This window comes from Acanthopagrus latus, chromosome 21 (assembly GCF_904848185.1).
Source record: "Acanthopagrus latus isolate v.2019 chromosome 21, fAcaLat1.1, whole genome shotgun sequence".
In the NCBI taxonomy this organism is placed as follows: Eukaryota; Metazoa; Chordata; class Actinopteri; order Spariformes; family Sparidae; genus Acanthopagrus; species Acanthopagrus latus.
The window spans coordinates 17,656,360-17,681,451 of NC_051059.1; the positions used below are offsets into that span (position 1 = coordinate 17,656,360).

The following is a 25,092-nucleotide window of genomic DNA, read 5'->3' on the forward strand; positions in this document are numbered from 1 at the left end:
TGAACAAAGCAAGCTACAGCTTAAATCATCTCCATTTAGCTGCTGTTGTATTTTTTACAGAAAAGAAAAGAGGCATGTATGCATATGGGTAGCATGAAAATAATACTATTTAGTGTGCCAAGAAAACTTAAATGTGAAAAGAGGAGTCACTACTGGTGAAGAATAGGTTGATAATTCCAAACTATAAGACCAAATTGTATTTTAAAAACCATTTACATTTTTTGTTTTTGCTGATTTTCATTTTAAAAGTAGTATGTAGGAATTAACTTGAACTAAATTGTGAGGACAGGTAATACACTGTCTGCCAGATAACTATAATGCAATACAAAACGACCGCTTAATTCAGGTACACTGATGATATTCTCTCGATTCCAATTTTGTAGCTATTGTACGCCCGAACTTGTTAAGTCTGGGCCGCGTGGCTTGCCGTAGTCCTTCCAGCTCAGTGCGTGTATGGGTAACGTAGTACGGCGGCGGACACGTGGGGCGTTGCGTCGCTGTCCATTCGAAGTTTGCGGAAACATGGCGGGACTGGAGCTGCTGTCGGACCAGGGCTACCGTCTGGATGGAAGAAAAGCCACCGAACTGCGGAAGGTCCAGGCCCGTATGGGGGTGTTCGCTCAGGCCGACGGTTCCGCGTATCTAGAGCAGGGAAACACGAAGGCTCTGGCTGTGGTGTACGGACCTCATGAGGTGAGGAGCATCACGGGTGGAGGGGCTGTGGGTTAGCAGACAGTAGCAACCTCAGACTGCTGTTTATCAAATGAATGTAAGCGTATAAATGTTAGTCCAGCATGTGTTTTTAATCAGGAGCAACGCTTCCATAAAAACACATTTTTTAGGATTAAAGGTGCATCTGGATTAAAACATTGTCCAGCATGCTGTTTTGAAGTGTTTTGCGCAGTAATACTCCAATAACTGAATTAAAACTAAGCCTTTTATAATAACTGCGACCATAAAAGATAATGTTATGCCACGGATATAATGTTGACGATATAATAGCATGCAAACACAAAGAGGAATAAACAATGTCCAGACCTTAGCATGTAGGAAATGATGGAATGTAAACAAAACACAATGCACACAATACATGTGACTCTCAGGCTCTGTTAACAGACATTGCAGTTAGTTGTATATTAAACATATGGAACAGAAATTTAGTTCACTGCCAATGCAGTTTTAGGCACTTTTCTTTGGGACCCATCTCAGATCAGATATTGATCAGTGTTGTAAACGGTCTCATTATGGTTTCAAAATTCTTTTTTAAAAAATAAAATAAAAAAAAAATAAAACACCAGATCAATCAACTATGTATTTACAATTTTAAAAAAAAAGTAAAACAATGCCCATTACAAGTAAAGTTACGCTGATTATTGGTCCAGCTGAATACCAGAGCTGATATTCTGCATCGTCCAGATCGTCTGTATTGGTGTTTGTTTTTTTGGTTTTTTTATAAGTCTGATTGCTGATAAAATAAGTATATTTTTAAAATGCAGCAAGTTTGGCTCTGATGCAGCATCCGTTTCTCTGATAGCGGTCACCACTAACACAACACTGTCTGATGTCAGGAGTGATAGCCGATCAATTTGCAAAAGTAACTCATAGCTAAAGTTATCAAATGAAAGAAGACAGTATTAAGTGGCAGAAAATGGAAATACTGAAGCAAAGTACCTCAAAATGTGTACACAAGTACAGTGCTTGAGTAAATTGTAGACTATCACTGGTTAATGTCAACTTTGAGCCTTAGATTATTATGTTTCTTGTGAATGTATACCGACTCCTGGATTACTGATAATTGGTGTCTGTATCGGCCCTGGAAAAAAAGGAAAAAAAAAACAAACATATAGGTTGATCTCTAGTTTTAAGTCACCATAGACCACATTAGTGCCTAAATTAGTTTGAGGGCTTGTTTGTTAACCTAACAGCTAAATACACATTCATTAAATCCAGGCTGGATAGTATGGTTAAAGTTAATATCACAAAACAAACAAACAAAATCTTTTTTTTTTTAAACATCTTAATTAAACCATATGTTTACTGCTGAGATTGTAGTGGTGAATTGTTCTGGACTGCGTTATCTTAAAATAATAACATGATATTCTTTCCTGCTCATATTGTTAAATAGGTTGGGCCTCAACTCTCAGTATAAGGCAGTCACCCACCCTGCATACTACAGCATCAACAATAGAGTCATCCATAAACGAATGCCTCTGACAGTTTCAGTCATAACTGAACACTGTTAATGTTGGATTGCACTGGATTTATAGGCCTACTTAATAAAGTTACCACTGAAAATATATATATTATGGATAACATATTGTATGATGCAATCTTAACTGAGTTATTGAAGGCCTTGAGACATGTCATGCTTGTCCCTCCTAGATGCGAGGTTCGCGCAGCCGGACTCTTCACGATCGAGCGGTCATCAACTGTCAGTACAGCATGGCCACCTTCAGCACAGCAGAGAGGAAGAGGAGGCCGCATGGTGACCGCAAGTCTACCGAGATGAGCCTCCACCTGAAGCAGACATTTGAAGCTGCTGTGATGACCCAGCTGTACCCGCGTTCTCAAATAGACATCTACGTCAAGGTAAGTGTGGGACAGTGAGAGGCTGCATTTGACGTAATATGAAGATTTTTTCATTTACTTTTATTGAGCTGAAATACATGACATTTTTTCTTTCCCATCAGATTCTGCAGTCAGACGGAGGGAACTACAGCGTGTGTGTGAACGCTGCCACTCTGGCGGTGATCGACGCCGGCATCCCCATGCGGGACTACGTGTGTGCCTGCACGGTCGGGTTCGTGGACGAGACGCCCCTCGCTGACCTTTGCTACGCAGAAGAAAGCGGAGGAGTGAGCTCTCTGGCCTTAGCGCTGCTGCCCCGGGGCGGACAGATCGCCCTGCTGCAGATGGACGCCAGACTTCATCAGGACCACCTGGAGGCTCTGATCGAAGCTGCCATGACAGCTTGTAAAGGTGTGAGCAAGGTGCTGGATGAGGTGGTGCGACAACATCTCCAAGAAGTGTCAGTGCTCACCGGAGAGTGAAGAAGACGGGAGGAGAGGTGAACATCTGGACTGTAGCTTTGGTTCCAGCCAAGAGAACGTTATTGGACTTTATAGAGAGGAATGATGGAGTGAATACTTTTTTTAAAATAAATTCATGGCAGTTATACTTTTGTACAGTATATATGTAGAGAATCGAACAATAAATACGTCAACCCTGAATCATTTGTGCTCCGCTTGTTCATTTAAGAGTGCGAACAAAAGGGTAATGGCTTCAAAAACAACCAATAACTACCAAGTGCATCTACAAGAAAAATATATTTTATAAGCTGTTAAATATTTGTGTACATCAGCAATGACTGTAAACAGGAGGAGAAAGGAAATAGTTCATTCATTTTGGAGATGATTTTGAGGTGAGATTTCTCCCCATTTCTCCAGTGAAATGTAACCAGATTTGAACCTGTGATAGAGTAAGGCATCAGGAAGCAATGATTAACTATCAGGAAGAAGATGCTAAGATAATAATGAACTGACGTATGAGGGAATTGCTCTGGTGAAAGTTCAGGATACTGTATATAGAGTAAACTAACCCTAACACTAGTCCAGCTATGTGACACTTTCAAAAAAGCGTCACTATTAATAGTTACCAGATGGCCTGAAACGCACTCCCTAACACTTTCTGGAGGAACATTTTTGGAACAGTAATGTACTCACTTATGAAGGAATTGATTTGACATGAGGTCTAAGGTCAGAATAATATAAATTCATTTTGGAGGTGATTTTTAGGTGAGATTTTCTACTAAAGCACAGAACATCATGATTTAGATAGTTGAGGACAGGTCCTATTATGACCTTAAAATAAAACTGTATAATAAAGTAACCGGTTTATTTTGGTAGAAAATTAAGAGTTGTGAGAAGGTGTATTCTTCCTCACTTTTATTACTGTCAGATTACATTTTTATTTTTATTTTACATTGATGTTATTTTGTTTTATTGCTTAACCGGAAATCGGTCCGGAAATCGGTCCGCCGCATTAACGTTCCCACAGGAACAAGGAAATTGAGAAACATTTAACAACGGCTGCTGTGATCAAGCCCCACCTCTGCAGGTGGATGTGAGCCGCTGCACCCTGAAAAAAGGTATGTCTGCTTACATACTATGTGAAATATGAATCATTTAACCACTTTACCGTTAATTATTTTCACATTCATTGAGAACAAATGCTTGAATATATTTTACCGTCCCGCGCAGCTAGCCGGCTAGCTAGCTAGCAGCAAGCTAACCCCAGCTGTCAATACCTTGACAATGGGTGACAGAGACCGATTTTTCAGCTCGGACTACAAGGAAACCGGTGTAACAACCTGCTTGTGGATATCTGAGCCGTCAGCTACGGATAAATCTGTTGATACCATCTTTTGCGATTTTGTATCTCAGTTTCAATCGATCTATAACCATGTATTTCAAGAATATAGTCGAAAGGTACAGTGAGAGTGTCTGTGCTGCCTTCAGGGTCCACTGTATCCTGGCTTTACCACATTACAACAACATGGGACTGCTGTCTGACCCAAACAGAAGACGGGCTCTGATCAGCCTGCTGACCCGCCTCAATGCTCCAATCTGGTGAGTCGTTGAAAGATAAATGAGTCTAAGTGAAATCTGAAATGCACCATTGGTTATCATACCCTATATGAGCTTTTAACTTGTATGATTTCTGTCATCTTTACTCCATCCCCCCCTATCTTAGCGTGGTGTGCTACATGGCGGGTGTGGCTTGGTTCATGGGGTTAGCATTTGAGCCGTTCACGCTGCGGACGTACATGTCAGAGAACGCCATGGGGTCTACCATGGTGGAGGAGCGCTTTCCGTCAGGGGAGAGGGCGCTGGCCACAGGCAGGGAGTTTGCAGCTCATAAGAAGAAAGCTGGGTAAGGAACAAAACACAACATCAGTGACATATCAACTCAATATATAGATTTGATCGTGATGACTGGTTCTCAAGAGATTGGAGGGTCTGATCTGAGTCCTCTCACAATTCAGCATAATTTTCTGTATGATTTTCTTTTTTTTAACTTACATTTCATTTGCTCCCAGTCCACCAGTCTAATCTAATTATTTCTCTTCAGTGGGATGCCAGTGGATTGGCTTGTGAAGACCATGCAGGCTCGAGGGTTGGAGGTGTTTACCCAGAAGTTCTCTCGCACGCTGCCCTTCCCTGATGAAAACAAAGAGAGATATGTAAGTGTGCAATTGAGTACTTATAAAGTCCTTGTATTATGTGCAAACTCATTCTTTTTCCTTCTTTTCCGTCTCCAAAATGTTTTTAATAGCGTTTCTGTGCATATTCCATGACTCTGCTTCATACAACTCCATGCTCTCTCCTTTCAGATGGTGAAAGGCACGAATGTATACGGGATCCTCCGGGCCCCCAGAGCACCGCGCACTGAAGCCCTGGTGCTGAGTGCCCCTTGCACCCCGGGCGACAACAACAACCAGGCAGTGGGGCTGCTACTCGGCTTGGCACAGTACTTCAGGAGTGAGTACAGAACCCACGTCTCTCTTTGCTGTCTAAGTGACATTGCAGGGGCTTTTCTTGTTTAATGACAGCCGTGTTTCTCAATAGATCAAGTTTACTGGGCCAAAGACATCATCTTTCTCATCAATGAGCACGATCTGATTGGTATGCAGGCCTGGCTGGAGGGCTACCACCACACAAACACTACAGGTAATCACCAGCAGACATGCATATCTTGTTAGTCAACATCGTTAATCTAGAACTCATAAAAAAGACAAAGGTCGTGTTCCTCATTTGATTTTTCTACTATAATGGTGCATCCAGGTATGGACTGGTCCCCACTTCAAGGTCGTGGTGGTTCAATCCAGGCAGCTCTGTCCCTGGAGCTCAGCAGTGATGTCATCACCAGCATGGACCTGATCCTGGAAGGTCTCAACGGCCAGCTCCCCAACCTGGATTTAGCGAATCTCTTCTACGCTTTCTGTCAGAAGATCGGAGTCCTGTGCACCATCCAGGGCAAGGTGAGGCTTGTGATGTGACGCGGGTGAAACACATTTTCTACTCCTGTATGTGTTCAATGAGCTGGCTGTCATGGCGTGGGGACGTTTCTAATCCCGCTGTTCTCTCTGGATGTTCCTACAGCTGCAGAGGAATGACTGGGACAGCGTGTCAGGCTATAGCCACTCAGTTCAGACCATGATGCTGATGGTGATGAAGCAGGCCAGCGGGCGCCCTTGGGGGGATCATGGCCTTTTCCTGCGGTATCACATCGAGGCCGCCACCATCAAGGGCATCAACAGTTTCCGTCAGTACAAGACTGACACCACCACCGTCGGCAGGTCAGAGCAAGAGGAGTATCCTGAATTTTGTTATTTAATGTGCTGGGGTTTTTTTTTTTGTAACTATCCTTTTTATAAGGTGACACTGATTTTGTGATTTGTTTTATTTTTTATCATGAACATCTTCTAGGCTCCTGGAGGGAATGTATCGTAAGCTGAATAACCTGTTAGAGCGCCTGCACCAGTCCTACTTCTTCTACCTCATGCCCTCCCTCTCTCACTTCGTTTCCATTGGTTACTACATGCCAGCCTTCGGCCTCCTCGCCGTCATCCTCCTCCTCCGTGTATCCTTTCGCAATTATTTCACTCTGTTTGATGAAATCGTAAATATACGATTGAGAAAACCAAATGTATGCATGTGGGCCTACCCTGAGGCTTCTTGTGTTGCTGATTAGATGTTAACAGTGTGATTTTAACACACTCGCAATTACTCAATTGGCCTTGACTGCGACACAGGCCTTAGACCTGTGGGTTCAACTTGCGAGTCCTCCGCCAAGAACAGAAGATGGAGTGGTTGACCCTGAGCAGGTTAGACACACACAGACACACACATTTTAACAAACAAAGGACAGAAATGGAACAATTTCGTTGAGTTTAATAAATCACCACTAATCAAATCTTCCTCCTCTCAGATATCCAGTCTAGGAGTGCCGTCCGTGTTGACTCCTCTGGTGATCAGCCATCTGACCGGAGTAGCTCTCTACTACTTGCCGATCCACTTTCAGGAGATGGCTGTGGAACACTTCCCGGTGTCTGAGACCGAGGCTGTGGTCCTGACAGCCATAGCTATTTACACTGCCGGCCTGGCTTTGCCTCATAACACACACAGGTAGCTACACCACACCGATTTTTGACATACTGTGTACTGTATAAGCATTTATGTCAATTTACGTTGATGACTCACGTTCTCCACTAACCAAAGATGGCGGCTACTAAGAGAGAGATCATACAAAAAGAGGTCAAATCTGCTATGAGGAAAAGAAATGAAGGACATAACATCACTTTTTGATTTGTCACACGGCTGTTCCAATAAAATTTGTTGTTGCATGTAAACACTAGACACTATAAATATCATCCCAACGGCTACAGACATAAAGTTTTTTCTTTGGCAACCTCAGGCCTTCAAATTATTCCTGAATATCATTTCACAAGCTCAGAGCCTACATGACCCTTACTTGAGCCCATAGTTCTGCCGGCAGTTGGATGCGAATCATCGTGTCATGCCCGCGAGCAGAGACCCTGGGGAACTTGTTCAGCTGTGATGCAGGAGAGTGAGCTGTTCATCTGTGTGCTTGTTAAAGGCTCGTGTCAGGCGAGGGGACGGAGCAGGGCTGGAGGGTGCTGAAGCTGGTCGCTGTGCTGTACCTGGCCGTGCTGCTGGGCTGCACCGCCCTCATCAACTTCTCCCTGGGCTTCATCCTGGCTCTCACCCTGGTGCCCGTGGCTGCCTTCGTCACACCCCACGTACCACAGTAAATCACACCCTGTGGCCATTGTTGCTCTCTCTGTACAGACATCTGCAAGGCAAACCTCACTCTCCTCTTCCTCTCCCTCCAGGTTTCTATCGGCCTTCGTCCTGGTCATCCTCAGCCCGGCCTGCACGCTCCTCTTTTCTGTCTTTTTCTTCCAAGAGCTGCAGGAAGTGCCCATCAGCTTCCAGGAGGGTTGGCTGCTCTACCTGTCAGTCATCTCACAGGGCATCCTGGACCACTTCCTGTACGGCTCCCTGGTTTATCCGCTCATAGCACTGCTGGTGTATCCCTGCTGGCTGCTTTTCTGGAACATCCTCTTCTGGAAGTGAAGACCGGTCACACAGGACTACTGAAGGCTTTCATGGGGAGGAAATCTCTCTGAGGTGTTCTCAGGTTTGTCTTCACTGTGGAGGAATGTGAATGACAGTCAAATCCACTGGAGAGATTGGGAAAGAAGATGAATATCTAACGAATGCAGTGATTGCCTTCTTTTGGACATTTTGCTGGTATGTCAAGAATCCACTCCAAGTATTTCATTCTTAAAACTTTTGAGAATAAGGTTTTCTTGATAAACTAAGCAGAATGAAATGTTTTGTACTGTAAATCTCTTAAATAATAAGTTGAAAATCTTTTTTCACGGTTGAGTTGCTTTCTGTAAAAGAATTTCATTTACATTTTTTTTTTTTTTTTTAAGGATTTTGTGTTGCGATTGCCTTTGTTTGTGGTACATAAAGAATACACCTGCACTGCTTTTTAGCTCTTTGTGTTTTGTCTGGCCGGATGGTGATGGATGTAACGGATGTTGAACTGGAAGAAACAGCCCGCTCAGATTCGTAGTCTGCCTCCTTTTAATGCATCTGTTGAAGAAGAGCCATCACTTTGTCCGATATTTTTATACTTGTTTTGATAACATTCTTTGAAATTAGTTTATTTCATATTTATAATGCCAAATTAAAAGCCTGAAAAAGTTTAAAGATCGTGTTGTGATTCAATGCTGTAGAACGTTCGTACCATTAGCAGGAATTTGTATTTGCCTCCGTGTGTGAACATGCGCAAGAAAAAACATGGACATAAAACGAGGATACCTTTTAAGTGGCCAGACTCACAAGCAACACAAAGTTAAAACATGTAATAATTAGTGGCTGAGATATCCAGACTTTTGAGCACTAGAATGGGACAATTTTCAAAATACATTGGGATAGAGATGGATGAAACGCCCATTTTATTATCTTGCCAGTGTTTACGTCTCATGATTCTCAGATCAGACAGTAACATCTTTCAAACTGTGTGTTGAAATGAAAAACAAGCTTTTCTGCTAAAAATGTAAATCCTGAAGCGAAATCAAAGACGCTTTTACGTTCTTAGACTTTGGAAAGTTTCCTCCAGAGACACTGACGAGCTTACACCAGTGCATCCAAGGCCCAGAAGAACTGGATAAACTGAGCTCCATCTGTAAAGTCAGCGTCCTTTAAGCTGGTCACTTAAAATCCACCAAGGACAATAAATCAATAGACAAACTGGACTTGTTTAGTTCCATTATGTTTATTCAGCTAATGCAAGTTTTTACAGTATTATGTACTGAAAACAAATCATTCCATTGCTGTCACAGCTCAGAACTCAGTAAAATTAGATCAACCGCTAAAATGTACATCAATTACTCAATGCAGCTTGTTTAAAAATAATACACTCAATACGATGTTATAAAAAAATAAAAGCACTTGACAACCCTGTAAACACACCCTCTCTTCACAGCCATGGCTTCCAACATTATTTATGGCACCTGCAGGTGACGCACTAACAAACAGAACAGGATACTGCACAAGGCTTCACCTCTCCTCTCACTTCACAGTCAGCAGAAACTGAAAGTCCCCGTCGTCTTGGCTGCCTTCAAATGCAAAGAGCGTGCGTGACCTCTCTCTCACCTAAAATAAATATTAGGCCATCTGTGTTATCTGCACCACACATACCCTGTAAAATAAATAAAGAGATCAGGCCAAGCTCAAATGTGTGTCATGGTCATGTCCAATGGTCGAAGCCGGCGCGCTCTTGTCTGCAGTTCGTCGTCTGAGCCTCGGCCAGTGCCGCTCTGCGTCATGCTACAGTGCTTCAAACGTCTTCAGCAGCCGTCCAGCTGTCAGAGGACTCTCAGTGCACTTGACAGTCTTTATGTGAGTATTTTGTCAACATGTACATGGCACATTTAGCATCCTTGCTCCGTGTATGTGTGTGTATGTGTGTGTGAGAAGATGAGACACGACGACCAGACAGCGGTGATGTGCAGTCAGCTGCTGCTGCTGCTGCTTAAACCAGACTCTCCTCGATCCTCTCTCCTTCCTCTCTCCTGGGGTGGGAGGATATAAGACAGGAAAAGAGACAGTCACTGAGGGAAAACGTTAGAAAGAGCAGCGCAGAAGTACTTGATTGTCAGATGTTTATGCACCTGTACCTGCTGGATGTGTGTGTCAGGTCTGGCTGTAGCGCAGATTTCGCAGCCCGGGCGGGACGGCTTGTTGATGAAAGTGCATGAAGGACAAGCCCACTCCGTCTGCTGGGAGGATGTGAGTTCACACAGATTTAATGAGGAATCATTTCTACCAAACCATGTCTATATGTATTAGCCCAGTCTGTCGGTATGATCAAGAAGCAACTACTCCAGTGATGAGGTGGAAAAGAATGTACATAATCGGAACAAAACCATTGTTGGAGTTTCTAAAAAATATGGAAAGGGTTCCATTCAAGGATCACTTCTCTTTACATTCTTTATAAATAAATTAATAAGGTGAAAAACTTGGAGTTAGCACTATTACACTGGACTAACACTGTAATAATCTGTATTGCAACTAGCATGGGATCTCAAGACAGTTTTGTCCTTGAGGATCAACATGTCATTACCGAGATTGAGAAACAACTTGCAGAAGCTCTTAAAACTATAACAATCAATTCAAACCTCATTGAATTGATTTTAAGCAGTGTGAAGGTAGATGTTGTAATCCATTTAAACACAACAACTTTTAAGACAGTGAGTGATATGAATGAAGCTGTTTTAATTGACTGACTACTTGCTTCTTTATGCACATATTTGTAATGTCCATAATTAAAATAAATATACAAATTGACTTTCATTATATTTGTGCATGCTCAGCCAACCTCATCAAAATTCATTAAGTAGTCGAGCTTAGGTAAACCTCTCCATCAATTATTTACTTTTCTGCATCTAGAAATAATCCTTCAAGAGAGAATTGTCATGCAACTAGGAACTGATTTTATCTGCCGTCCCTCGTGCACCCTCATTCATTGGCATCCTTGTGTGTGTGCGTAGGAGATACAAACAAATCACAGCTCAGTAGCACTACTAGGGGTCAAAAAGTCCACGGAGCACCTTTAAGCTGCCATTCAGCACAAAACTACACACAGATGTTACAAAAAAGGCACCATGATGAGTACAAGGGGGAGCGACAGTTCAAATAAACTATAACTTAGTGTATTCTCGTCATGTTAACTGCTTCGCCCTCAGTGCAGACTGCAAACATACCTGTGTTTTATTGGCTTTGTTGGTCTGATCATTCAGCTGCAGATGTTCGATGTCAAGGACATCTTTGATGTCACCTGCTCTGTCGCTTCCTCCACCTGTGCTGCCTGAAGTTGACAAAAACAACACGTTTATAGAGCCTGTGTGCTTTCTCGAGTTGTAAGAAAGCATCCAGAATGAGATTCAGAAAATAGTCGGGACATATATTGTCTGGTGTTTCTGTTGTACTTCGCCATACAAATCACTGCAAGGTTGACCACGTCGACCAGGCTTACATCCCCATCAGATGTACAGCATAGGAAGGAAAGACTGATTTGAACAAACTTTTCAAACACTACAAGAAGAGTGAAAAAACTGATGTGAATGATTTTCTCAGATTTTCACATCTTTGTGTGGATGATGGAATAAATTAATTATTGACCAAACCTCAACGTTCTTTCTCGGGAGACCACGGATTTCACCAGATGCTTAATATTTACTCTGGTTGATCTTTAGCTGGGCTTTAAAGAGTGTTTGCCTTCAGTCTGGACTTTAGAAAGTCAAACACATGAGCTAAAGGGTTGAGGTCACTTGACTTATTGGGTCAGTACAGAAAACTGCAGTGTTTGACTCAAAGATTCCCACTCTGCCTGTATGTTTTGGTCCACCTTCCTGCTTCACTGTCACAGAGACAAGAAATAAAAAAAAGTTCTGCTCACCCAATGTGAATATGAACACCCTTGAACATTCTTAAGGCAAGCTAACAGAGTTTTAAATCCTAAAACCGTTCTGTGACAGGACGGAAACATTTGCTGCACTCACCCTGGTTGTTGTGGGGGAGCCTCGAGGGCAGGGTGCTGTATCCCCTCCAGTCTTGGGATGTGGGGCCGTTGCCTGGCGGGAGAGGTGGGGCGAGGAGGGCGCCCTCCAGGTCCTGCTGGAACAGCTGGCGGGTGATCCTGGCTTGTCGGGCAGAGATCAGGTACAGGTACGCTGTATCGCCGTCCTTCTGCACCCCGTAGGAGGCCAGCGACCTCGGCTCGGTGCACAAGCACTGACCGATCACCCAGCGCTGCACGCGGGGATGGAAGCCGTACTCGAGAAACACCTGAAGAGGAGGGTGGGTGTGAGCGAATGAAAATCTGTTATACTCATGTCATAATTACTGCTTGACTGGTAGATTTCTGACCTGTTGCTTGAGTGCAGCCACAGTCATATAAGGAAAGACTTTCACTGTGACACAACAGGATGACGAAACATCCTCCACGACCACGGATAAACTGCAACACAGACATGGAAATATGAGCCGCAACAACCTAGGAGAAGCATCAGTCATAACGACCTTGAACAAATCTGCTGATCGCTCACCTGATTTCTCCGTCGGCGTAGTTCTTTTCAGACAGTTGAATTGTCAGCGCTGCTTTCTGCCGGGCCAGAGCGGATGCGTGCTGCGAAGCGGCTTGCGTGTCACCGGCTTCAATCGCCCTGGCGAGCTCCAAACAAAGCTCCTCTGCAAAAAAAAACAAAAGGGGGTAGCAATCAAAAGTGACATTTTTAGAGCAAGTTGTGAGCCGGGAGATAAGATGAAAACACATGAAGGTAAACAGAGATAAACCCACCGGTGAGCGGCAGCGAGGCCGAGCTCCACTGCTCCATAGCTGCTGCTGTGTCGTTGTTTCTGCCATCCGATTCACATGTGTTAATATTTGCAACTGTCAGAGGAGAAACGAGAAACTGTGTTACAGAAGTGCTGAAAACACGTGGCTGTCAACACGTCCCCAGTATGAACGGATGTCAGTATCTATTCTAGCTGTACTTGGCTGATAAAGAAAACATACATATCAGCGAAACCTTTTTCATGTCTCTCTCGTATCAAGGTCACAGACGCACCAGTTTTTACTCATGTATATTTAAGTTACACCCATTACACTTTAAATGTCCAGTGTGCAGGATTTAGGGACAGAAAATAATATTCATTTGTGTGTAATAATCTAAAAGCAAGGACAGCAGTGTTTCCACTACCTATAAAAAGCCTGTTAAATCTATGGAGCGAGCAGATCCTCCTCCATGGAGTCCATCGTGTTTCTACAGTAACCCGGCATGGACAAACCAGACACTGGCTCTACACTCACCACTAGATGCCACCAAACCCCACACGCTGGACTTTAAAAAGTAATTGCTGAATTGTTCGTGTTGCATTTGTACCTGAGAGAAACAAACTTCACAGCCACCTAAAAGTCTTTTGAGTGTTTTCTTTGTTCAAGATTTCAGAGCACAAACCCAACATGCCGTGTTACTTTACAAACCAACCGCGCCTGTGTGTTTTCTAAAATACTGAGTAGACAGCGATAAAAAGCCTGAAGACTTTCAGGTACAATACATCTGGTCCCTTCGTTTTGTCCTTCCTGTTCACTTTGCTTGCAGGCGAAATCTGTTTTTAAACTTTTCACAAGATTTCTTTATGATCCCTTTTATTCAGCCGAGGCCACAGATGACATGCTGTTTCTTGACTGCAGCTTTTCTTGCCAAATCCAATCAGAATCTTTCTTTTGGCATATTCCCATCCTAGGACAGCCACTAATGTATTTAACTAGCACAATATGCATAAACTCTGTTACATTGGAAGAACATATAATGTAAATAAAGAGGCTAATTTTCAGCGCCCATCATTTAATATTACAATACGACAAATGGTTTTGGCTTGACAGAGTTGAAAATTTACATGAAAGTGTAGTTTAATGTGTCGATTTCTCTCTAAAATGATATTCAGCAGCCGCCGCCGTCAAACTGACCTCTGTGTGCCTCTCTTAGTGATGACATCACCACTGTGGCCCACTCCTCAGCCTCGCGGTCGCAGCGGAAGTTGAAGCGGATGCAGTCGTGGGGCGGAGCAGCGAGACGCATCTCGTGGCAGCGAGGGGACTTGACCTCGTACTGCACTGAGCGCAGGTCGAACTCTGCGATGAACTGAGGTTGAAAAACAAAACGAAAACCATGGTCCCAGTTAGCTTATTGCCATTCTGTGAGGGAAGAGAGATGCATTTATTCTGCCTCTTTTAACAAAAAAAGAATGGAACGGTTGTATCAAGTAAAGTCAAATTTAAAAGACTGGACTAAAACTAACTATCATTTACTTTAATGATTATTCATTTTTTCTTGATCTACCGATTATCATTTGAAATGTGAAAAAATAGGGAAAAATGTCCTCCATAGTGTCTCGAAGTGACACCTTCAGACTGATCGTTTGTCTGATCAACACTCCAAAATCATAAATGTTCAATTTGATATTGAATCTTCACGTCTGAAAAGTTACAACTATTGAAAGCATTTGGTAAAGACACATATTGTAGAACATTGGTGATGACCTTTTCTTAATTGCTTATATCCGCCATTACATTTGACAAAAAAACAAAATACAAAATAAAGTGCAACCTGCATGTCAAGAGTATTAAAGTATATATAAAAAAAGGAAATAATCCTCTTAAATATGTCAGAAAGCTAGTGGAATTCTGAGTTTGGCAGCACACAGACACTATACACATAATCTGCCCTCTAACATTCACCGCGTACAGAGGGAGTCATTAGGGCACTGATGTTTGTTGTGGGTTGACAAAAGCAGCAAAGAGGAATTTGACTGCTGCAAGAGAGTGTGCGCACACACACACTCTGATATGAGTGTGTACGAAAAGTTTGCCAGCTCTGACAGACGAGCTAAAAGAAGCCGGGATCAAAGGAGCGCCATTCAAATCAAGAGGCATCTCAAGTGTCAGCTGGGGAAATGTGTCTGACTCGAGACTCCACAGATGAAAAACCGAACCCGAGCCCGTCATACTGAAGGAACACGGCACATAGTGAACTTGACAAACAAAGGACGGATTTTCGAGTCAAGTTGGGATGAAGTGAGACAGGATGAGTTTGCTGTGAGGTCAGCTTCAGGCTTGATCGAGCTTGCGTGTCGACAGTCGGGATCCCTGACAGTAATCACCCATAATACTGAAAGAACTTGTGCCTGTACTGAAATTAGTCCCTCAACAGTGCAGTCCTGTAGTTACCTTCATATATCACCTAAAAGATCCAATTACCTAACATTGTGTGAAGAATACTCTCTCTTCAACACTAATAGGAAACTTGGGCTGCAACTAACACAACTTTTCATTGCTGATAATTTTTTCATGCCTGATCAATTAATCACTTGAGAATTTGTGCAAAAATGCTCATCACAACTTCCTCAGAGCCCAAAGTGACATTTTCAATATGTCTTCTTTTGTCCTACCTACAGTCCAAAACACAACAAGTCTTCATTTGTTATCATAAATGACAAAGAGAAGCACGCTGGAACAAACAAATGTTTGAGCATGTTTTTGCTTCGAACAATTCATTGATTATTGAAACAATTTGCAATTCACCTTCTTTCAACTGACTTATCGCTGCGGCTCTAAAGAAAACCACAGTTAATATTAAATGTATAAAGATTACAAAAATATGTAGAGACTGATTATATGTAAAAACAACTTATCACTCCACCAATTTCACAGATGATCAATATAGTTGTTACCAGTGTTGTCACGTTGCTGGGATTTCTATCTTCGAAGCAAAACAAAAAAAAAAGACATTGATATTTGAAACCATGTTCGGTGCTGTGGGGAGAAATTTGGCTGGCATGACATTTTAGATTTTTAGTAAATAAAGCCTGTGTACACGTGTGTTCAGAACAACAGCATTTAGGTTAAATGACTTCTGGGGGAGGTGGGGCCGAATATGAGTGTTGAAACCATTTCAAAAATATTCCGAATAGATATGAAGCGACATCTATGGCGACGCTCCATGTTATGACATTATCTTGAATAGGGCCTGACACTTTATTGACACATCTGAAGTGTGGAGTTTGAAAGAGGGAAAGATCAGCCGGCATGGAGGCTCTAATCATTGACATCATTATATTTATCGTCACTGTAGGAACAGTAGCACCCTGAGTTTCTGGAGCTTTTACACCTACTGGGAGCTAGGAACTAAAAATCAGGACACGTGTGGCTCTTCTGGTTCAATTTTGAGCCTTCTTTATTAAAAAATCTGTTTCCAGTGAGACCCCAACTTCATGGAAGTGCCGTGTTACATCATTGCTGGAGTTTGCCTTCAACAAGTGAATCACTGGTGGTCCTGTTGGGCAGTAAAGCAGTTTCTCCTGCTCAGTTTGAATACAGATAATTTACCGTAAACCCTGCATTGATTGTTACTGGTGTAGGCTGAAGTGGTGGCAAAGCATGTAGGTAAACACACTTTTGATCTAATTTGAAAGTGGGTCTGTGGGGGCGCCGAAACTTCCTGTTCCTGCTCACTGATGTTCCACGTTGGTATCTACATGGGTTTTATTGTCTATGATTACAAATACACTGGCCAACAACACTCAAAGAAAGTCTCTTTTCTTCTCCCCAGATGTAAATAAACAAGCCACAGCGCAAACGTTACTCAAAAAAATAAAGGAGGACTTGAGGATTTCACATCTGAGGTTTGTCTTATTGCTATCTGGTAAGAATAATCTGTAAGAGTATCAGGGGGGAGTCCATGCCCAAGCTTGAGTAATCAAATGTTAAGTTTGAATGGATGAAGAAGACGTGGCACGCACGGCACGAGACGTGTCAGCTGTGATCGTCGGGTCACATATGACAGATTGAAAGCTGGTAGTTCCTGTGTTGACAATTTTAGGGAAATTAGTTGGAGTGGTTGCAGTGGTTCATCCTGTCATTCAGTTGTAGGATTTCCCCCCGATGATGTTATGATTCTATTAAAGATAACAGGTGTGATGGTTATGGGAAGTATGAAAATGAAAGCGCAACTGAGAAAACATATTCTATTGTTACAATTTGATGCTTTTCATGTGGCACAAGCTTTAATGTACTAACAATGACTTATGGTCAGGTGAGTGAGAAGCAGATGATGAATGAAATGCTGCTGATCTACAGTCCGTTTGGTGGATTTGTGTGAAAGCAGATCCTCGGGACACTTATGGGAAAGCCTCGGGTTGTGTTGCAGTACATCCACATGCATTTAATGTTAATCTGATGTGATTTTACCCACAAATCTGAAGCTGTGGTGCTGCATGTGTTGGGTTTACATAAGATGGCGTGTGCGGGCCTATTCTGGTATAAAATATACATGTGATTTTAAAAAAAGATGGGGTTCATAACAAAGATGTCTAAATCGGGTAACGACAACACGACGTCTAAACACTCAGGTGTATGTATGACAGCTCACCACACTGCGGTTTCCGCTCGTGTCTCGCAGCGCCAGTCGGAACTCTCCGGCCCGGCTCGGGTCCATGCTGAGCTGGAGGCGCAGAGCCTCGCTGCCCGCTCCGGGGAGGCACAGGGGCCGGATCCCGGAGTGGCACACCGACACCCGGACTGACATTAGAACAGTACTGCAGCAAGCCGTCGGCGCAGGCCCGCCGCATGCAGCCTGTTGAGACGAGGCAGGGACCGGGGCTGGAGGAGCCCAGCCGCCCGAGCTGAGAGCCATGTCGCGGACACCAGAGGCGGGGAGAGGGTGTCGGAAGCCCCGCGGCAGGTGTTGCTGCTGCCCGCTGCTCCTGTTGGCTTTATAAGGTCCGACAGTGTTCAGAGAGACCGCGTTTCTTCACGGACAGGCTGCGGTTGTCTCCTCGCCTCGCAATTTCTTCCATATCGACTCGACCCGAGCAGGCACGGAGCGAAAGAAAAACAAAACAGGAAGTACCGAGGTACGTCTCTCATTTATGTCCGCCTAGAAACTTGAGCGTCAGGCATCCGACCGCGCTTAAAAGTCACAACAAAGCAGCGCTCAAAAGTATATTAAACACAATATTAATATCAGTGTTTATTTTTTCTCTTCGTAACAGCAAAGCAACCGAAAGAAAATATACGGCTGTGGATTAAAAACTGTTTCCTGTCCTTCACATTAAAACTCAAAAACAATATAACAGCAAATGACAAGAGCAACAAAATAACATCAAAACAAGCAACTAAGCAAAAAGATGAAACATTTCTACAGAGCACTTTTTACCTCAACATATGCACCTTTATGTTTTATTGGCAAGGAAAACAGCTAATAAATCAAATTAAGAATGTTGATAAATGCAAATGTTTCTGCAGTCTCAGAAATTGAAGACAAGATGCAATAAATCAGCACATAACTGAAACGGTCAATAACAAATACAAGAAAATACATGAAACCCTTCCTATTGATGTAAAGGCAAAATTACATTATTTTGGAAGTGATACTTAACAAGAAAAATTATGTTCAGAGAGATGAGTTACAGGATTTCAAGAGTTAAAATAAGAACTCTGTTAAATTATGTTACTTTTATGTTCAACTTAAAGGCACTCCGTGGAGTTATTGACCACTAGTGGACCTGTGGTGCAATGTTTTTTCATATGTTGCACCCTGTTTTATTTTCCTGCTACTTTAGGGTTCACAATACTATGCTTATTTGAAGTTATGTAGTTGATGTAAGTGCCTGTCAATTTACTTTTATTGTTATTGGTCAAATTATGCTGTAATGAATTGCAGTAGGAGGGAGGAAGAAAGCCCCGCCCTTTTACAGGTATAAAAGCCTGGTTATGCACGCAGACACACCTGAGAATTGAGCAGTAACAGTGAGAAAGGAGAAACAAATCTGTTGTTTTTTTCTTTTTTTCACTCAAGTTGGTTGTAGCTGTTTAAAACTGATCGCAGAGGTGACTGCGATGACCCAAACCTGTGGATGTGGTTTTCACTGTCTATATGAGCATATGAGTCTTGGTGAGTCAATTTAAATGAAGCTAGGTTACTTAAATGCCTAATACATTAGACCTGCATTTCAGAATCATCACCCCAACCCTAGCTTACAAGTTCTGGTGAGCAGAAAGAGAGGGTGACTGGCTGCGGCAACAACAATGCCCAATGAAGAGATGCTGCCCTATTTCTTTGCTGCCCGTCATCACAACTACTCAAGATGGATCACATGGCATCTGTGTGACATGCAGCACCTTCCTTCTACTGCTCCCACCTTTCCAAGTCACTGGATGAGATGTACAACGTCAGGCACTGTGGCTGACTTTGCAGCCAGCATGGGACAACCACAGGAAGTCTGCAACTCTGATTGTCGCCAGATATGACATATACCGAAAGTGCAAAACCTCCCAGCACTGAAGACACTGCCTCCTACAGAGCGCAACGTGCACCTCCTTGCACCTGCAGATGTGCCCATCTACAGGTGCTGCTTTGGAAAGCAGCAGACCACCCTGATACACCAGCTGTGGTCATCACCAAGTTTGGATGGGACAAGAAGGAAGGCGAGAAGGAGGGAGAGAAAGTCATCATGCCTGTCCTGGATGCCAGCCCCGTTGCTCCTCCTGCCTTGTTGGACATTATCAGCTGTAGCTGCAAATCTGAGTTAAAGCCATGTACAACAACAAGGCCTTGCCTGTACCAGCTACTGCTTCTGCAAAGGCTATGACAGTACATGTTGCAACCTGCTCACACACTCACAGCAAGAAGAGCAAGACGACAAACATGTAGAGTCTGAAGAAGAAGATGAAGACAGAGCAGACGATGACGTTAATGATGAAGATATGGTTATACAGTGCAGAGTAGCAGAAGTGCATGGCGCTTGATGAAAGTTTGCTAGTTGTAACACGTTGTGTAACTAGTGCACATAGAGTTTCATGCTCTGATAATTTTGGGTATACATCTGTTTTAAGATCTGTCCCAGGACTGATTGTGTCGGCCCACCGGGAGTTGAAATATGGCCACTTTTGGTTTAAACAGTAGTATATTCAGCATCTTCAATAACCCCCCAAACCACTCCAGTATTGTCCGAATCAGCCAAGCAGTTGCTGAAATGTTGCCCATATAGGTGATTAAGGTTAATTAATGTTAATAATACTTATTATGCAAATTGTCCAACATATGTAAGTTAGCATCTGCCAGTTTCTTAATGCTGGGGACCCATACTGTACATTTCCAACATAAAACTTTGGTGTACTCAACATTTCTGGGTTCACATTCCTGTCAAGTAGACTATAAGGGTTTTATATTGTTACAATAAGGATTTTATATTGCTATGCAGGCTAGGTTTTTGATACTACTGGAAACCCCCTTTGATTTGGGAAACCAGGGACTGACAAGGGAGCCGGCGAGCCACTGGGAAATCTGACTGCTTTATTCATTGGATCGGGGACCCATCCATTCCTTTTTCACAGCACAAGTTTGTGTGGTAAGATTTGTCACGACCTCATCCTGATGTTGACTTATTACAACTAGGGTGCATCCAGAAGAGCACGTACAGAAACTTGAATGAACTCTTTTACGAGGACAACTATACAACATTGCGCAGGACTGTAAACTGTTGAAGTTGAACTGTGAGCTGAAAGTTGAACTTTGATAATAGACAACCAGTGAACGTATTTCATTTCCCATTGTCCAATAGCAGCCTGTCGTTGAACTTCTATCTGTTAAATATTACTCACAACACAACTTCTGTGTTTATGTTTAACAAGCAATCCTAAGGAAAAAAACTGTTCTTGTGAGACACAGCTTGTCTCGTCTCAGGTCAGCTCAACACCAGCCGCCGCTCTGATAGAAGTGAAGAGAGATCATGAAGATGTCTGTCCTGCAGGAGATCAATCAAAATGTGAGGAACATGAAGCCTTTGGAGTATTCAATCCTGGCTGGACGGTTAAGTCAGATCAAGGAAGAGCTCAGACAGGTAAAGAAAAAAAAAATCATTTTTCATATCTATGAACTACTATGGTTTGTGTTTGTGATATCTGTAATCTCTGCTTGTAATCCACCTGTCTGTAGGGGGTCAAAAAGCCGTACCAAGAAATGTTGGACGTCTACATGGGTGACCCGCACAAAGGAGGTGTGAAGCCTCTGTCATTTGTACGACAGGTAATCTGTAACCCCTCAGGGATAACTCAAGCTGTATTAAAAGTTCACATACAAGTTAATTCATCTTCTTTTGATTAAAGAATCTGTCTTACAGGACTGTGTTTATATTATGCAGGTTCTCGCAGCCTGTCTTTACCCCGAGCTTGTGAACAGCAGCAAACTGCCGGTGGACGTCAGACAGAGGGCTCAGCGGCTTCTCAGCAGATGTGATGGAGGAAGTGTAGGTAAGAGCCGTGTGTCCTGTATTACACTGAGCACGATGAAGAGTCAGCTCGCTCAGTTTACAAAAGAATTGCCTACTTTTCATCTGGTTTCTACTGCTGTCAGGGCTGAGCGCTTTTTTCTTGTTTTTCGCCCATCTGTCTCAAAGACTTCTGCCACCATCGCAACACAGAAAAGGTGAACTGAACTTAGAATACAGAGCCATGCTAAGAGCTCTGTAAAGCTTTAAAAGCTCACTGCAACGAAAAAAGTAAGCTAAAAAAATGTAATCTCTTCTCCCACATTTCAATGTAATACGTCCCAGAGTTGCCACATTTCACTCACAAAACACAAAACGAAATTGGCCTGTAGCATCAGAGGAAAAGTCAGTAAAAATAGATATTCATTACATCTGAGAAACTGTTACAGACCTGAGATCTGTATTTTCACGACAGTGGTGCTGCACACAGAAACTGTGGGTCACGGCAAATACCAAGAAACCAAATCTTTAACTCCAGCACTGGTGTCTGTACTATTCACCACATGATGTAGGTTTGTATTTATTATTCAAACCTTTTATGTAATAGAAATAGAAAAGCTTAAGATGATTGAGGATATAATAAAGACATTAAATAGAAATACAGCAATAATAATATAATCAGCGTCATCTCAGCATCAGTCTGTGTGATCTGTGAGAGTTATTCTGAATCTGTGTTCTTTCTTCAGGTTCTTACACTGCTACACGGGGTATCCCAGAAATCGTCCTCAGAGTCTCTGAATTCATAACTAGACGAGATGGTGGAGTTCCATCAAACCCTAAAAACATCTTCCTCAGCCCCGGCTCACAGTGGTCGCTCTCGGTAACATCACCATCACTCACGCACATGCCGCACATGTATACTCCGTCCACATCTTTAAGTTAACCTCATCTCTCTTCCCGTGCCTACAGAAGATTCTCAGCGCCTTGGCGAACCCAGAGAGTTCACCCAGAAATGGTGTGCTGTCTCCGGTGCCGTGTCACAACACCACCGCCATGTCCGTGACCGGGCTGGGGGCGGATGTCGTCCCCTACTACCTCAGCGAGGAGCAGGGCTGGGAGCTGCAGGTGGAGGAGCTGCATCGAGCGCTGGAATCCGCAAAGGGAGTGTGTAACCCTGTAGCTCTGTACGTCGTCAACCCTGGGAATCCCGACGGTAGTAAAATCTCACCAGAATTGAGCTCATCCAAGTTCATTTTTGTTGCAAGGAATATCACATTGTTGTTTCCGTGCAACATTTGCCTTATAGGTCACGTTCAAAGCAGGAAATCGATGCGAGAGGTGATCCAGTTTGTTTCAGAGAAGAGGCTCTTCCTCCTGGCTGATGAGGTGGATATCTTCAAGTACTGTTGTCATCTAGACACCATGAATTTAAAAGATGAAAGTACAAATGCTTTGATTTACTCTGTGTGTTTTCTCCTCCACAGGTCTATCAAGACTATGTTTTTGGGGAAAACAGTGAGTTTGTGTCTTATAAGAGGGTTCTGTCTGAGATGGGCCCTCCTCTTTCAGACACAGTGGAGCTGGCGTCCCTCCACTCAGCCTCCAAAGGCTTAATGGGAGAGTGAGTTTTAAGGACTGATGAGTAACTTAGTATGTAACGATGAGCAATTAATCGTGTTTTCATAGTCAATTCAACTGCTGTCTTTTGTTCACGATTCATCATGTAATCTTTAAAATGTTAAAAACATCACATTATCCGATATCTCAAACTGAGCTCTTCAAATTGCTTCTATTTCCAAACAACAGTCTAAAACCCAGAGACTCTTCATGTACAACTACAGATGCAACCCAACTTGTCATAATAATGCCATAACTTAATCATTTTTGTCCTATTACATATCACATTGTATTTTACTTTTTGAAGGAATTCTTGAGTAACTAAAATCACAGTGACCTTGACATCTGACCTTCCGCCAACAAATTCAGTTCATGTGGACAAAGAGGCACAGTGAACAAATCCTTCAATTTAAGAAGCCAGAAACCAGTAAATCAAAAGCATCAAAACAGAGCTGGACAATTTTTAACTCGTCAGTTACTCAGTGCAGCTCTCATATAAAGTGCAGGAGCTGTAGCTTTAGGAAATAATTGAGAGGACTAAGAACCAAGTTCTTCATTGTGAATTAAATAGTTGACGTCCTCGCCACGAGGTTGAAGGGACAAGGCGTCCTCAAAGTGCAGGGTCAACAGTGAAATCTCAAATCTCGGTTTTTAAGCCAACAAGTCTCAGAAGAAGCTCAGAAAAACTGAAATTTGAATGTCTACAATATGAAATGACAACCCAGAACAGTGTGGTAGATGAGCTCGTTGATCTACTGATTGGACTCCTCTCTCTCCCACCAGATGTGGTCTGCGCATTGGATACATGGAGCTGGTAAATCTGGACCCCGCTGTTATGAAACACATCTTAACAATGTTCTCGACAGACACCTGTGCACCCGTGTTGGGTCAGATTGCCCTGGATCTGATGATGAACCCCCCTCAACCAGGAGAACCCTCATACCCACTTTATCATATGGTGAGGACACGGATATACACAGCGTGGTTCTCTTACAGATCTATTGAAGAATTTTTTTTTTTTTTTGCATTCCTGCCTTTAGCTCTTGTCTTCTGCAGGAGACGCAAAACATCAAAAACACGCTGGCTGGTAACGTGAAGAGAGCTGTTGAGGTTGTGAACAGTCTGCCGGGTTTGTGCTGCCAACCGTTGGAGGGAGGAGCGTTTGTGTTCCCCAGAGTGTACCTTCCACCTTCATTCATTCAGAAAGCCAAGGTGAACGTGGATATAAACCAGAGGTGTGATCAGAAAAAAAGAGCGTATCAGTGATTCAAATATTATCAACCTGGTCATGTTTTTGTTTATTTTAGGAAGCGGGACTGGAACCAGATACATTCTACTGTTGTAGACTACTGGAAGAGGCTGGTTTGCTCGTCGGTCCTGGTTTTGAGTACGGACAAAAGGAGGGCACCTACCACATCAGGTATAACACATCACGCTACTTTAGTCTGTTCACCCTACTGCCGACCGGCAAATGATACAGAAGTACCTGCTGCCGTACCACCAGACTACAGAACAGCTATTTTTTCCCCAGGCTCTACCCATTAGGACTTATTCATTTATATAATGTGCTTTGTAAGAAACAGGACTTCATTTATTTGAACAAATCATTGATTTTATTCTATAATCATGTGTTATAGAATGATAAATATATCAACTTTGATAGCCACACCAGGTTTTGACACACGAAGCATGTTAACTATCAGACAAATCATGGTTTGATCATGAAAAATGGTTGTGCAGTTTACAAACCTGTAAATAACTGCACATTGTAAATGTATGTGTGGAAAAAATTTGAATTAAACCCTCCTTTCTTTCAACAGGTTTTGCATTCTAACCTCTGCGGAAATTATGGAAGAAGTACTGAGACGCCTGACCTGCTTTCAAAAACAGTTTATGAAGGATTTTTCTTAAATTAAAGAAAACAAAAAAAAGAAAACAAAATCCTTTTCTTGTGTCATTTTAACCTTGAGTTGTATTGCAATAAATAGAACATCTTACAGTTTGCAGCTTTTTTTTTTTTTATACTGACCTTTGGCCACTGATCCTT

General features: G+C 42.8%; 4 protein-coding genes across 11 annotated transcripts; 3 read left to right on the forward strand and 1 right to left on the reverse strand.

Moving 5' to 3' along the window:
• Positions 1-442: 442 nt before the first annotated feature.
• Positions 443-3,230, forward strand: exosc4 (exosome component 4). The gene is made up of 3 exons (XM_037082708.1): positions 443-693; positions 2,383-2,589; positions 2,691-3,230. The coding sequence occupies exons 1-3, from the start codon at positions 454-456 to the stop codon at positions 3,048-3,050; spliced, it is 807 nt and encodes a 268-aa protein (XP_036938603.1). The 5' UTR covers positions 443-453; the 3' UTR covers positions 3,051-3,230.
• A 788-nt stretch (positions 3,231-4,018) lies between these two features.
• On the forward strand, positions 4,019-8,804 carry gpaa1 (glycosylphosphatidylinositol anchor attachment 1). The gene is made up of 13 exons (XM_037083139.1): positions 4,019-4,147; positions 4,518-4,628; positions 4,753-4,932; positions 5,131-5,242; positions 5,393-5,540; positions 5,628-5,729; positions 5,844-6,040; positions 6,162-6,358; positions 6,489-6,642; positions 6,815-6,886; positions 6,991-7,187; positions 7,660-7,830; positions 7,916-8,804. The coding sequence occupies exons 2-13, from the start codon at positions 4,555-4,557 to the stop codon at positions 8,157-8,159; spliced, it is 1,848 nt and encodes a 615-aa protein (XP_036939034.1). The 5' UTR covers positions 4,019-4,147; positions 4,518-4,554; the 3' UTR covers positions 8,160-8,804.
• A 527-nt stretch (positions 8,805-9,331) lies between these two features.
• On the forward strand, positions 9,332-25,044 carry LOC119010744 (alanine aminotransferase 2-like). Of its 5 annotated transcripts, none has more exons than XM_037083141.1 (13): positions 9,332-9,998; positions 20,424-20,570; positions 20,906-21,062; positions 21,158-21,247; positions 21,363-21,471; positions 22,175-22,308; positions 22,398-22,641; positions 22,735-22,814; positions 22,913-23,049; positions 23,829-24,003; positions 24,102-24,257; positions 24,353-24,465; positions 24,866-25,044. In XM_037083141.1, the coding sequence occupies exons 3-13, from the start codon at positions 20,952-20,954 to the stop codon at positions 24,954-24,956; spliced, it is 1,440 nt and encodes a 479-aa protein (XP_036939036.1). In that variant the 5' UTR covers positions 9,332-9,998; positions 20,424-20,570; positions 20,906-20,951; the 3' UTR covers positions 24,957-25,044. The 5 variants fall into 5 exon arrangements, 4 of the variants coding, with proteins under 4 accessions (XP_036939036.1, XP_036939035.1, XP_036939038.1 ...); XM_037083142.1 differs by lacking the exon at positions 9,332-9,998 and adding an exon at positions 17,941-18,074; XM_037083140.1 differs by lacking the exon at positions 20,424-20,570 and having other exon boundaries at positions 9,333-9,998.
• On the reverse strand, positions 9,354-17,884 carry sharpin (SHANK-associated RH domain interacting protein). 4 transcript variants are annotated; one of them, XM_037083148.1, is made up of 9 exons: positions 17,591-17,884; positions 14,131-14,305; positions 12,958-13,050; positions 12,707-12,848; positions 12,528-12,618; positions 12,161-12,446; positions 11,363-11,466; positions 10,277-10,375; positions 9,354-10,171 (listed from the first exon to the last, which is right to left on the reverse strand). In XM_037083148.1, the coding sequence occupies exons 1-9, from the start codon at positions 17,852-17,854 to the stop codon at positions 10,112-10,114; spliced, it is 1,314 nt and encodes a 437-aa protein (XP_036939043.1). In that variant the 5' UTR covers positions 17,855-17,884; the 3' UTR covers positions 9,354-10,111. The 4 variants fall into 4 exon arrangements, with proteins under 4 accessions (XP_036939043.1, XP_036939041.1, XP_036939042.1 ...); XM_037083146.1 differs by having other exon boundaries at positions 10,271-10,375; XM_037083147.1 differs by having other exon boundaries at positions 10,277-10,378.
• Positions 25,045-25,092: the final 48 nt, after the last annotated feature.